Consider the following 12,213-nt stretch of genomic DNA (forward strand, 5'->3'; position numbering starts at 1 on the left):
TTCTTTTTCCATTTTAATTTATGCTTAGACCACACGCACAACATGGCTTCTGCATGTGTTGTACATAATAGTCTACTGCATGCACAACACATGCCAGGTCACTAACTGGCCAGAGGTAATGTTCTTCTCAATATGCTTTGTTTATCTACATTGATATTCCACTGTGACTGTCTTAGGTTTTTGTAGTGATAAGGAAGATAGGAAGAGTAGAGTGATATCATCCAACATTGAACCCCACCCACCCACCACCACTGTGAGAACACCAGGGCTTTGTAAGTGCTTGTAAAAGCCTCTCAGGTGCTGCAGCATTATATAGGCTCTTGGTCCTCCTGTGCAGTTGCCATGGTAACCCATGAGTGATGCCTCCCCCAGTCACCATGGGTGCTGCTATCTAGGTGATTGATGCCTAACCTTGATCTTACCATGCAGCAGAGATTGTGCTGCTTTACACCAACACCACCACCACCAGCAGCTATTATATATCATATATTGCCATGGTAGGCTATATGTTGCAGTGGTGGGATTATTGCGCACATATACGTTTATGAAAAGGAGAATATAATTTATATATATATATATATATATATATATATATATATATATATATATATATATATATATATTGGGGGGGTCCCCAGATGATTAACTTAGTGTGCAACATTGTTTTCTCACTTAACAGTAAACAAACCAACATAGAGTTTAAGTGTATAGAGGAGAGGGTATCTGCACATTTCTAAAGTGACACCGGCCAAAGTGTCAAATGTTGGAGTCAGAATTTTAGAAAATTGCCGATGGGCTATTTTCACAATAGAACCGTGTTATACAAAATGTATTACCTCAACTCTTAGTGCTTGTAGGGTGGGGGGTCCCCAGTTAAAATATGATTATTTTGGGAGTCACGGCCTGAAAAGGTTGAGAACCATTGTGATGGTTAACTAAATGCATCCCTTCATCTCCACTGGTTAAGTTCTATCTAACCTACAGGTTAGAACCTCACTACGCCATCATCACAACATGATAACACAGAGTTCAAATGAGAACACATTTCATCTAGGTCATCTGTGTGAGAGGTTGGTACCAACACCAAGATGTTGGGGAATCACCCAGGATGGTCTTCCTTGTCCGTCTCACTTTCAAAGGCCAATTCTATTATCTGCTAGTTGCAGTCTCTCAAAATGACTAAATTCTTTATCAAGAATTCCCAGATATGGGCTTAATATTGATGACATCAGGTATCTCCATATATGGGTTGCCATGACGTTCCGCGAGTCACACTTGCTTGATCATAGTATATTTTTTGTAATTAATTATCGTAGTTGTATAATTGATAATGCATTATAATCACTGTTATAACGCATTATAATGTAATAAGTCACTATTGGATGATTCAAGTGAAGTGCATTCTGGAAGTGTAGGCATGTTTTGTCTTTGACTTAGAGAATCTACAATACATTATAACCTTTCTTTTATAATTTTCTTTTTAGAGGTGGACAGGTGTTGCATCCAGTGAATTGTTTGGCAATCAAATAAGATTTAGATTTGTTTGATCTAATAAAGGTCTGAAATTTTCATCCACTTATTAAACCTCAATTAGATTGTGAAATGGTACAATAACATTTTAATCTATCTTTTTATTCATATTGTTTTATGTAGACAAATGCTGAGCAGCATATTTGTTTTCCAGGAAGGTAAGCCAAGATTCTGTCAATTCTTCCACCGCAGTCTATCAATCACAAAGTCATAAATCTGACATGTTTTTTTTAAGAATTTGTCATGTCATATATTATCCAGTTGGTTGGGATCAGGGTGTTCATAGCTACAGGGTGCCACGCGATCCAGCACCGTCTGTCTGAACATTCCTCCCTGTCACCTGCCTGTAGAGATGCAGGCCATGTAGCACTTAACCCTTATCTATCTGCCACATCTGCTTGTGATGTTAAGCATTCCCAACATTGTAGCTCGACACAAAATATATATTTGGTGTCTCCCGAGGACCCAAACAAACCAAACAATACATTATTAATTAACCACATTATTTCATAGTGAAAATAGCCAATCTGCAAGCATCCTGTTTTCCTTCAAATTCAACAGACACAAAGGTTTTTAGTTTAAATCAATTTTATTGGCTCATTCTGGCCAAGAATCTGTTATTCTCTCTTTTGTTTAAAAAAAACAATAGTTACATCTGGAAAATATGAAACGGACAATATAGACAATATAAATTACAAACAGGCAGCACAAGAAATATATACTGATTCTTTTCAGCACTTAAATAAAGGGAACAACAGTCACAAACTCTCATGTCGCAAGACAATGTCACAACAGAATCAGTTACAGTAGAGGTTCAGAAAAGACATACATACATAACACTATGTACAAAAACATGTCTAAAATCTTTAAGGGTCAGTCAATATGACTTAAAATGATTCAAAATGATTCAAAAATCTCCACAGGGGAAACACTAATGTATAAGTGTACATTACATTATACTGTAAAAAAGGCTGGAATGGTTTTCAGTGCCTCATGCAGGCAAATGGCAAGTCAAAGACCCATTCAATTGTCACTCATTCTTAACACAGTGACAAACTGTAATTCATCTTTACATTTATATAATGCCTTTGAATACTAATGCCATTGACCATATTCACACAGTTGCCATTTTAGGGGGCCGCGGGGTGTAATGGTCAATAACATTTTTGTGGAATAATGACTTTCCTTTGAAGTTTAAGTCAGATTTTGGTCCACACCATTGGGGTTAAGATATTCTTCTTTCAATCGTGTACTATTCAATGCAGCTTTTTTAAGCCATTTTTGAGTGAACAGTTCCATTTTGTTGCTAGAAGCCTCAACTACAGCTCACATATGTATAAAAAAAATACATGTCTGGAGACAAGTCTCAGCTTGTTGAAAATGCAGGCTGGCTTGCAACACTGCACACAGGCCAGTACTCGCCCTACGCTACTCCAACTAAAGCTTCACTATTTGAGTCCTAGGGGCCCTAGCTTTTGCTAATGGAGTATAGGCTGGTGCTGGTGCTGGTGTTAACACGGTGAGTCTTCCACTCCTCTTTTCATCACATCAGCCGTGCTTCAGCATGTCTCCATCGTTAAATGTGTCTCTTTCGTTCTCTATTTCTGTGGAGTCGAGGCTTAGCTTTCAGAAAACAGAGCGATGGAAACATGGAGCCCATTCAAGTATGAGTTCTTCTGGGTAGTGTTTTGTGGGCTTTAGCTCTGTTGTAAAGTCTTTGCCACAGGGAGACGCCCAGACGTTGATACGGGGAGTGAAACTGAACCCCCACCCCGCCAACCGTTAAAAAGAGAAAAGGTCTGTCTTTTCCTTTTCTTTCCTTTATGACTTGTTGCCCATCTCAGCAGGGGCGATCATCATAGTGGTGGTCTTCAGAGGGTAGTAGCGGCCCCTCCAGGTCTTCCAGAACACACCCTGCTTCCTCTGGTGTCTCTGCTTGGGAGGCGGGCTCTGGAAGTACCTGCCATTCAGATTGGAATGGCCACAGTTACTGAACCACCAGCCGCCTGAGAGGAGAGCGAGAGAAAGAGAGAGAGGGGGGGGGGAAGTGTTAGTTTATATGTTGCAGGATGTATTTCCAGTTTGAGATCTATCTCAAAACTTCCAAATGTACAAAATAAGTGACATGGCTAAAACTTACCAGATAGGTGTTTGGCACAGTTGGTGTCAGCTTTCTGGTCATTGTCTTGATCACGGGTGGAGAAGGGCAGGCCTGAAGCGTCAGTAGCCAGGGAGCTCTCCAGGTTCCCAACAGTGTCGGAGTCTTGGATGTGGAGGGTGTACTTGGTCTCCTCTCCACCCAGGCGGAAACGGAGGCGGAGGGAGTCTGAGTCCTCCTTCCAGTCAGAAAACTGTATCTTGAGTATGTACTCGGAGTCTTTGGACAGGGAGTGAATCTTCTCTAGGCCCAACCAGAACTCTCCTAGAGAGGGAGACAAAGACAAGCATTAAAACACAACTCAGTGCAGGGGAAGTAACTACTTTACTAGAATAGCAAATGCTATGGTCTCTATGGATGCTAATAATTCCTTTTTCCATTAGGGTCCACTTGATAAATATATTTCCCTTGCTATCGAGGTGTGTTAATCAAACTGATGGCAGACTTGGGTCAACAAGTAATCAGCTACTTTGGGCAGGGATTCACATAAGTGTCTTAATGTCGAGATAATCTTAATTTCCTCTTCAAGATGGTTACTTTAAACCGTTCCTATAGTCTTTCATGAAGTGGTGGCAAGAGGTAACGATGTATAACTAATCCCCAGTCCACTAGCCAGCTAGTGAGACAGAGACAGACAGTAAAAACACAACAGCGGATGTACTTACCACTCAGGCTGCCAAAGCCTTTCTGGTAGGCCTGCCATAGCTGGTCAAAGTCAACAGAGCCATCCTGGCGCCTCTGAATCACTGTCCATCCACCTTCTGTAGAGACAGACAACGTGAAAGGATTAGTCATGTGTCCTGTCTCACGTCTCAGTCATATGAGCTTACAGTTTTACTGTAAACAGTTTTGAGTCTTAAAGCTATCCTTCTGTTTGAAGTTGGTTGGAGATTGTCTGGTTAATTCCCACTTAGAAAGACCAATGAGGGCCGTGAAGTCTGTGATCAACTTACCAGCTGTCATTTCACAGAAGACTTCAAAAGGCTGGGCACCCGACGGCTGGATGGTATAGACCCCGCTGGATGTCTCGCCACGCAGAAACAGCTCATGACAGTCTGAGGCCATTTCTAGAAAGAGAACACAGAGGAGAAGAAACCCACAACACTATTAACACAAACAATAACTTTACAAGGCTTTATCTCAAGTCAGTACCATTCAAGGCCACAAACACAAAAAGCGATCAACCTTTCCCCTACACTGGCACACACCCTATTTATAAATGACACATTTTCAGCTATTTGGGTTTGTTTTTAAAGAGCAACAAAAACGTCTTTATCTTTACTGCATGGAACTTTGTGCAGCCATTGTGAGGTATTAGGACGGCAAAATCCAATTGGTCTCTCGACCAAGTGCTGAAAGGACAACATTGACACTCAAGTATGGGAGAAGTAGAGCAGTTATTTTAAACAGGGCCTCATGAAATATGAATCAGCGTACTGCTTCAGAAGTAGGTCACACGGTTTTGGATACTATTCGCTATAGGGTTTGTTATTGTTGCTCTGCTCCCCTGTGAAAGATGTGTGTTTGCAAATAAAAGAGCACAGAAAAGGGATCCACGCGAACTTATCACTGAGTTTGGAAACCTCAAAGAGATAAAAACGTGACCGTGAGTCACTAGACTGAACAAAGGAGAGACAGGCAGCAAGCGAGGGAGCGAGAACTCCTTGCCTTCAGTAGTAAACATGACCTTTCTCCCAGTTCCCAAGCAGGCACCCACACCCCTCCCCTTCAGCTGCCTGCTTTCCTAGGCTATTGATTACATGCATCTAGCCATACATTCCTCTGACCCCCCTCTACTTGTAACTCATTCCTCACATGCACAGCATCCAGTCTGTGACGTAGCAGCGCATGGCCTGTGCATGCACAGGGGATGCTCTTAGAGTGGTGTGGAGAATGCAGGCTGTTGCTAGGTGGGACAGTGGTGCAAAACAAAATGCAAGGCCCCTAGGGGCCAATTTGAGCTGTCATGGCTCATAAGGCACGACAGCACCCCTTCAATGATGATTCTTTTATTATTATTCTTTTTTTAATATAATGCAGGGACAGCCGCATTGGGGAGCAGGGGTTCTCATCAAGCCACACTTTCATTATGATGGCAAAGCTAGAACACGAGAGACGAAGGTGATGGGGGGGGGGGGGGGTCCTCCATGGAGGGATGGGGGAGGAGAGGAGAGGATGAGAGGAGGAGGAGGAGGAGGAGAGGGCTGTCTGACTCTGTGACAGATCTGGGGGAAAGGTCGCGCATTTCTGAGAGATGCTTGGGAGCAGGCCTGAACACAGGAGGAGGAGGTGATGCTGTCTTGTCTTCTCTTCACAACAACAGAGAGATGTGTGTACAAAGTTCAACCTGACAAAATTAGACCTCCCTTTCTTCTTCTTCTTCTTTTTCCTCCCTCTTTTCTTTTGGCCCTAATCTGAGGGATATCGCATGCAAGGTTTGAGCAAAAAGCCCTCCTCCCCTACTACTACCTCCCCTCCCACACAGAAAGTGACGGGGTGAGTAAATCCCTTTGTACTAGGGCTCTGCGTGACCCTGACTTAACACTGTCCGAGACTCGCAACCTTTCCCCCAGTTGGAGCCCGGCCAGGGAAGCTGTTTCTTTTGCGGCATTCCTCAAATCCTGCTGATGTCAGAATGCGATGGCATCAGAGTTCTTATTGTGATTTGTACTGGCTGACTGAACCCTCCAGCTACAGTTCACCTCTCACCTACTTGGCTCCTATTATAGCCTCGAATTTGGATCAGAAACGTGACAGAGACGGGATGAAACTCTCGTAATTTAAATGAGCTTAACAAAGTAAACAAAGGATTATGTTAATTGAAATAATATAATTATAATATATTATAACATAATAATATTGTTTTATTTGTCATAAGACATCTATTTTGTGATAAACGATTAGCATGATATCAAATTATGTCCCCTTTTTCAAAATGTAGAGTAGCTCAGGCGCATCACACATATTGCTCCCTGTTTATCCCATCATCCTCTTTAAAGACTAAACAGGAACTTGCAGTCACTTAGTTAATCTTAAATAATCAATTGTGCATAAACCAGAGGACCTCTGTGTCTGAACTTTTCCCCAGTTGGCCGGTATCCAGCTTGAAACGGCCCCAATGAAAGCAGGCATTATGACTAGGCCTATTGGACCAGTCATAGCACAATTCTGTGAGCAATTGTGATTGCAGCAGCAGATGCTTGGTAGGGGTGGAGGTCAAGTAATTAACTGCCTTTCAGGGTAACTGTAATGTTGCCTGCTGGATGGAGGAGTCTATTCACCATGAATAATCCCATTCTTCTATCTATTTCTGATTTATTTGGGCCTCTGATGCCTTGTTAATTGAGAAAGATGAAATAGACAAAATAATCTCCTGTTCCATGCAAGCATAGCCTATATATAGCCTATATATTTAATTAATCGGTGATAATTAATTATGATTTTATGATTATTAATGAGTATTAATTTAAAATGACAAATGGCGATTTTTTTTTCTTCTTCTTTTCTTTTTTTTTCTTTGCACATTTGGGGAACGAATTTTCATTGGACCAGCCTAATTGCTACTGATGTAAGCTTCTTTGCGTTCGTTCTTAAACAGATGGTCGATCGCATGTAACGTTAGGATTAGTTTGACGATTTAATTAAGACGACTTACGTTGATGTCAAGAAGGATTTTGGAACTATCTGGGCCTTTACTTACCGATGGGTGAGTCGCGTTGCTCCACACTGCCATTTTGCTTTGTAGTATCTGTTTTGCTGGCTTTGAAGGCTGCCCTCTCCTTCGTAAGCTGAATCTGAGAAAGTCAAATAGTAATATTAGAGTTAAGTCATAATAGCAAGCACATTTAAGCTACAATAGCAATAGGCCTATAGGCCTAAATTAACTAATAATAAGCCCATGCGTTTCCAAATTCTCCAGCTCATTTGGGTCTGTAGCAAACTTTCATAGCCTTGTCTACTTACATTCGTTCCTTATTCGTTCAAATAATAATAAAATAAGCATGTATAATTACCTGATTTTGAAGGGTTCTGATCCGCACATTTTGTTTGTCCAGTTTGTCCTGCTGCAGTCGGATTCTCTCCACGAGGTCATCAATCCGTCTGTTCTGAGTCTCCAGCATCATCTGGAAGCACACAATAAGCAGGTATATGTCATGTCACTGAGCCTGATTGATTGATTGAATACTTTATTAGAAGTTTGCATATGAAAAGGTAGACTATACAGGACAGTAGGTCAATTAAAGGGATAAGACCACAAGAAAGCTTTTGGGCGTATTTGACAAATAAAACACAGTAGGCCAAGGCCTAGCCTACTATGAAAAAACATGGGCCTATCGTCATAAGTAGTTCTCTTTAAACATAGACAGTTAAGCAACGATTTATGACAGTCTTTTCAGGACGAATCAATCAATGCAAATCCACAATAAATTAGCATGTAGCCTATTTAGCCAAGTAATCTACTTTAATTTTAAATAGGTGTTTTCTATGCATTCATCCAGACCAGAGACTTGGCCTACAGTATGCTCCACTCCTACATCCTACAACAAGCGTTTGTAGGCTAATGTAGCCTGCTATTTCCCAATGGACCGTGTTTAGGTTACATAACTCATTGAGCGTGGGATTTTCCATGCCACTATAAAATGTTTTGCAATTCACTTTTAAACTGGCTTGTGTGTGTGGGAAGCAACAAGGCAACTCAAATCTCCAGCCAGATGATCCTGGATGACATCTTATATTTATTCTAACTTAACTCTAAACAGAAGAAAACGTGTCACACACATGCAACTGGTGCAGAACAGCTCCCTTTGTCTGGCACTGTTGCCTGTTCCTTCCACTCTGTCCATTGAAGCAACACCCCACCCACCCCAGATTGCTCACTGTGCATCGCCATTCATTCAGTTCATTCAAATAACCCCATGCAGCATGCAAGCCAACTGTCCTTGTCTATCAAAAAGAGACTCTTTATTTGCCGCTGGTCATCCCCCGCCCCATTTGGTGCACACTGGCCAACTGTCTGATTCCTTCATTCATTATACACCACCATAGATATTAAAAGTTGTAGGCTTAATAGATTTCACATGTGCTTAACTTGACATTGTTGTAAGTAGCCTACTGTAATATTGTTTGGCATTGCCCATATGAACGAACACAGCATGGGCAGCTGCCCGCAGAAAGCACAGTTGTCTATGGTTATATTTAATGTAACTGATGAAGGAATTGCCCTCCACACAAAGGGGAGAGAATGGTCGTTCGACTGATAACCCAATCAATCAATCAATCAATCCATATTTATCCTCATTGTGCTTTCTATGCAACTCATCTTCACACTTGCCCATAAACCCCACATGTTTAACCATGTCCCCTGCCTCCCCAAACCATTGTCACCCATTGTCACCTGCAATAATCACAGAGAGAAACCCGCCCACAAGTCTCACCTGGATGATGCCAGCGTCACTGTAGTTGCCAGCGTTGGTGTCGGGCAACAGTCCCTTCCCCTGCAGCACGGTGTCCACCTTGTCCTCCAGTCGGTTCATCCTCTCCATCACTGCCTTCCTCTCGCGCTGCTCCTCCTCAGCCTTCTCCCTGAGCTCGGCGGTGACGTTCAGCACCTGCCCCTCTCTGTCCTCCAGACCCTGGAGGCGAGCCCTCAGCACCTGCCCCTCGGCCTGCAGCTTCTGGCCCGCCTTGCCCAGCTCAGTCACGGTGCCGTTGAAGGCCTTGAGCTTCGCCGAGATGTCCCGCATCTGGACTTTGGTTTTGTCCACGTGCTCCTTCAGCCCCTGGCCCAGCTGCAGCAAGCCGTGGGCGATCACGTTCACGTCGTCCCATCCCGCGTACTGTACCCTCTTCTCCTTGCCACTGCCGGTGGCTTTCCTCTCGAAGGGGAAGCCGGTGGCCATGAGAGCCACCAGGCAGAGTGTCAGCGTGGCTAGAGTGTTCTTCATGGTTGCTCTGGTGGTGGAGTGGTCCAAGGGTTGCTGCTTGAGAAGGGTGCACTTTTATATTGGTTTGCAGAATGAGATGCAGCATGCAACACCCTCCCTTATTGCCCCAGTGTACACAGCAGGACTGTTTTATAGTTCCACAGCCCTTGGTTCCACCCGGCAACTGCTGCCATTGGCTAGCAGAGGAGACCGGGAGGGGAGGGTGGGGGTGGGGGGTGGAGTCGCTCTCAGGTTTCTCTATACCCCCCATTAACTATTTATTGTCAGAGAGGCAGAGGAGGAGAGACATGATGTAACAATAAGGGCAGCTTCCATCAGAGAACCCAGCTTTATATCCCCAGCAGGAAATGCACAAGTATTTGATTTGAGATACATTTAGTCTAAATTGTTAAGCAATAAAGAAATTGCAGGCTTATTGTGTCTAAAAAGACATATTTAGCCACTTGTACACATGCCCCCATGCGTACGCATGCCCCACATTTTAGCACGCTAAACGTGCTAAAACGATAGAATGAAGTAAATGAAAACATTTTAACACTCACTTTTTCTTTTCTCTAATTACAATCTAAAATATGAACCCCTGTTGTAAAAAAACAAAGTTGTCCTTTAAGTAAGATGTAAAGAGCTTTGCAATATATATATAAATATACCATCCTTTTTATTTTATTTTGGTTGATACAGTAGATGCTATTTATATGTTGGTTATTTGTGCACATGCTGTATGTTAATGCATTTAGAGATAGACATTCTGTTTGCTTAATGTCCACATTAGATACAATCGTAGATAGTAAGTTGTTTAGACACATCTTAGATTAGATATTTAACTGGTCTTTTAGTTATTCTGTGGCACTTATTTGTTTTCTTTGCACTGCACTTTGTTTACTTGTCCAGTACCTCTGTCACTGATTGATTGATTAATTGATTGATTGATTGACTGATTACTTAATTAACGGTTTGCAATTTGTACAGAGGTACAGTTTACAATGATTGTTAAAAGGATAACACAGCCCTAGGGGCCTTCCATTGTGGTTCTGTCATTTATTGTTGACTACTAGGGGTCATGCCATTTACTCTGATCTTGCACTTTGTCTAAGTCGCTCTAGGCATCTGATATGCTAAATGCATACAAAGGCAAATGTCATACAAAATTCTATCACTTTGATAACACGTGAATTATTTTGCTACAATTTCTTCTTAACCAACCAACAGTCAATGCTGCCCCTACTGCTGTCATTACTAGGGTTGGGTATCGTCGTCGATACTTTTAATGGTATCGAAAGCATGACGTCAATACTATCGAGTATCGGTTCACGTGAAAACGAACGATACCTCGTTTCGATACTCTTGAATGCACCCCTGGCCGGTCGCATCTGTAACAGATGGGCTACTGAAAGTTTAATGTATGTATCTATTGTAGGCAAACACTATAATTATACATAGCCATCTGGTTATGGCTGAATAACTGGCTTAATAATCTATTGTGGTGTGTAAAATAGCCCATAGAAAAAGCCCATAGAAAAAGGCAAATAATAATTATAATAATAATAAATAAAAAGTATCGAAAATGGTATCGAAAAAGGTATCGTATCGATTCCCAGGTATCGAAAAAGCTATCGTATCGATTCAAAGGTGAACGATACCCATCCCTAGTCATTACAGTAGACTACTTTACAGGAAATTGGAAACCATTGCTCATAAAACATAGGACATGGCTATCACAGAAAGAAGCTCTCGTAATCATCTTTCTGAAGATACAGTGAGGAGTGACAAGATTGCATGAAGATGATGAAGTCATTGGCACCGCAGCACACGTCAGGAACAGGAACACGATTGGCCTGGTCTGATTTGGCCCAGGGAGCTCCTCTGCATCTGGTGCATCTGAGAGGCTGGAGGACTGTGAGAATTAGGCGAAAGTTCACAGCACTGCAGAGAATGCCCACATTATATGGCAATTCCTGACACCCTCCGCTGGAGTAGTCGTAGGCGATACACGATCCAGGGCCAGACCACAAAAGAGAAAGAACAGCTGCTTAACCCTCTCCTGTCTGCAGCGGAGGCTAAGTAGGTGAAAGGTAACTGCCTAGAGGGCTGGGAGGGGAGCGGAACCACAGACCCCGCACTTGGGCGCAGGGGCGTCACAAGGGGAGGGGAAAGTGGGACTGAGTTACTAGGGCCCAAGGTGGAGGGGCCTTATTTATTTTATACTTTAGCTATTGAAAAAATAGCAGCTGCGAGCTTGTAGATCTGCTATTTTTGAAAAGTTAATGTGAAAATGTGTGCAAATCTTTGAATATATGTATTTTTAAACGAACATTTGTAACTCAAATTTCGCTTCTGGGGGGTACCTGGAACTAAATATTTTGTGATGGGGGTCCGTGGCCAAATACATATCATTTTGGGGGTCCTTCACATAGTTTGAGCACCACTGACATAGGAACATTTTTCGGTTTTTCAAAAAAAAACGTAGAAGGATTTTGAAATATTCAAAGAATTTTCAAGATTTTTCATAGCAGATCTACAAGCTCGCAGCGCGGCACTCGTTGCCGCGCTGTGAGCTTGTATATCTGCTATTTCTCAATA

General features: G+C 42.4%; 1 protein-coding gene across 1 annotated transcript; it reads right to left on the reverse strand.

Annotated features, from left to right (window-relative positions):
* Window positions 1-2,235: 2,235 nt before the first annotated feature.
* angptl4 (angiopoietin-like 4) lies at window positions 2,236-9,717 on the reverse strand. The gene is made up of 7 exons (XM_080726266.1): window positions 9,124-9,717; window positions 7,702-7,812; window positions 7,389-7,482; window positions 4,642-4,755; window positions 4,354-4,449; window positions 3,671-3,952; window positions 2,236-3,536 (listed from the first exon to the last, which is right to left on the reverse strand). Exons 1-7 carry the CDS (start codon window positions 9,631-9,633, stop codon window positions 3,352-3,354), a joined length of 1,392 nt encoding a protein of 463 aa, XP_080582392.1. The 5' UTR covers window positions 9,634-9,717; the 3' UTR covers window positions 2,236-3,351.
* Window positions 9,718-12,213: the final 2,496 nt, after the last annotated feature.

This window comes from Nannobrachium achirus, assembly GCF_963921795.1.
Source record: "Nannobrachium achirus genome assembly, chromosome: 5".
NCBI lineage: Eukaryota > Metazoa > Chordata > Actinopteri > Myctophiformes > Myctophidae > Nannobrachium > Nannobrachium achirus.

Coding starts and splice junctions, on each gene's coding strand:
- angptl4 (XM_080726266.1), bottom strand. CDS start 9,633: ATGAAGAACACTCTAGCCACGCTGACACTCTGCCTGGTGGCTCTCATG. Junction 7,483..7,701: donor TCAGAACCCTTCAAAATCAG/GTAATTATACAT, acceptor TGACTTTCTCAG/ATTCAGCTTACGAAGGAGAG. Junction 4,450..4,641: donor CTTCTGTGAAATGACAGCTG/GTAAGTTGATCA, acceptor CTGTCTCTACAG/AAGGTGGATGGACAGTGATT.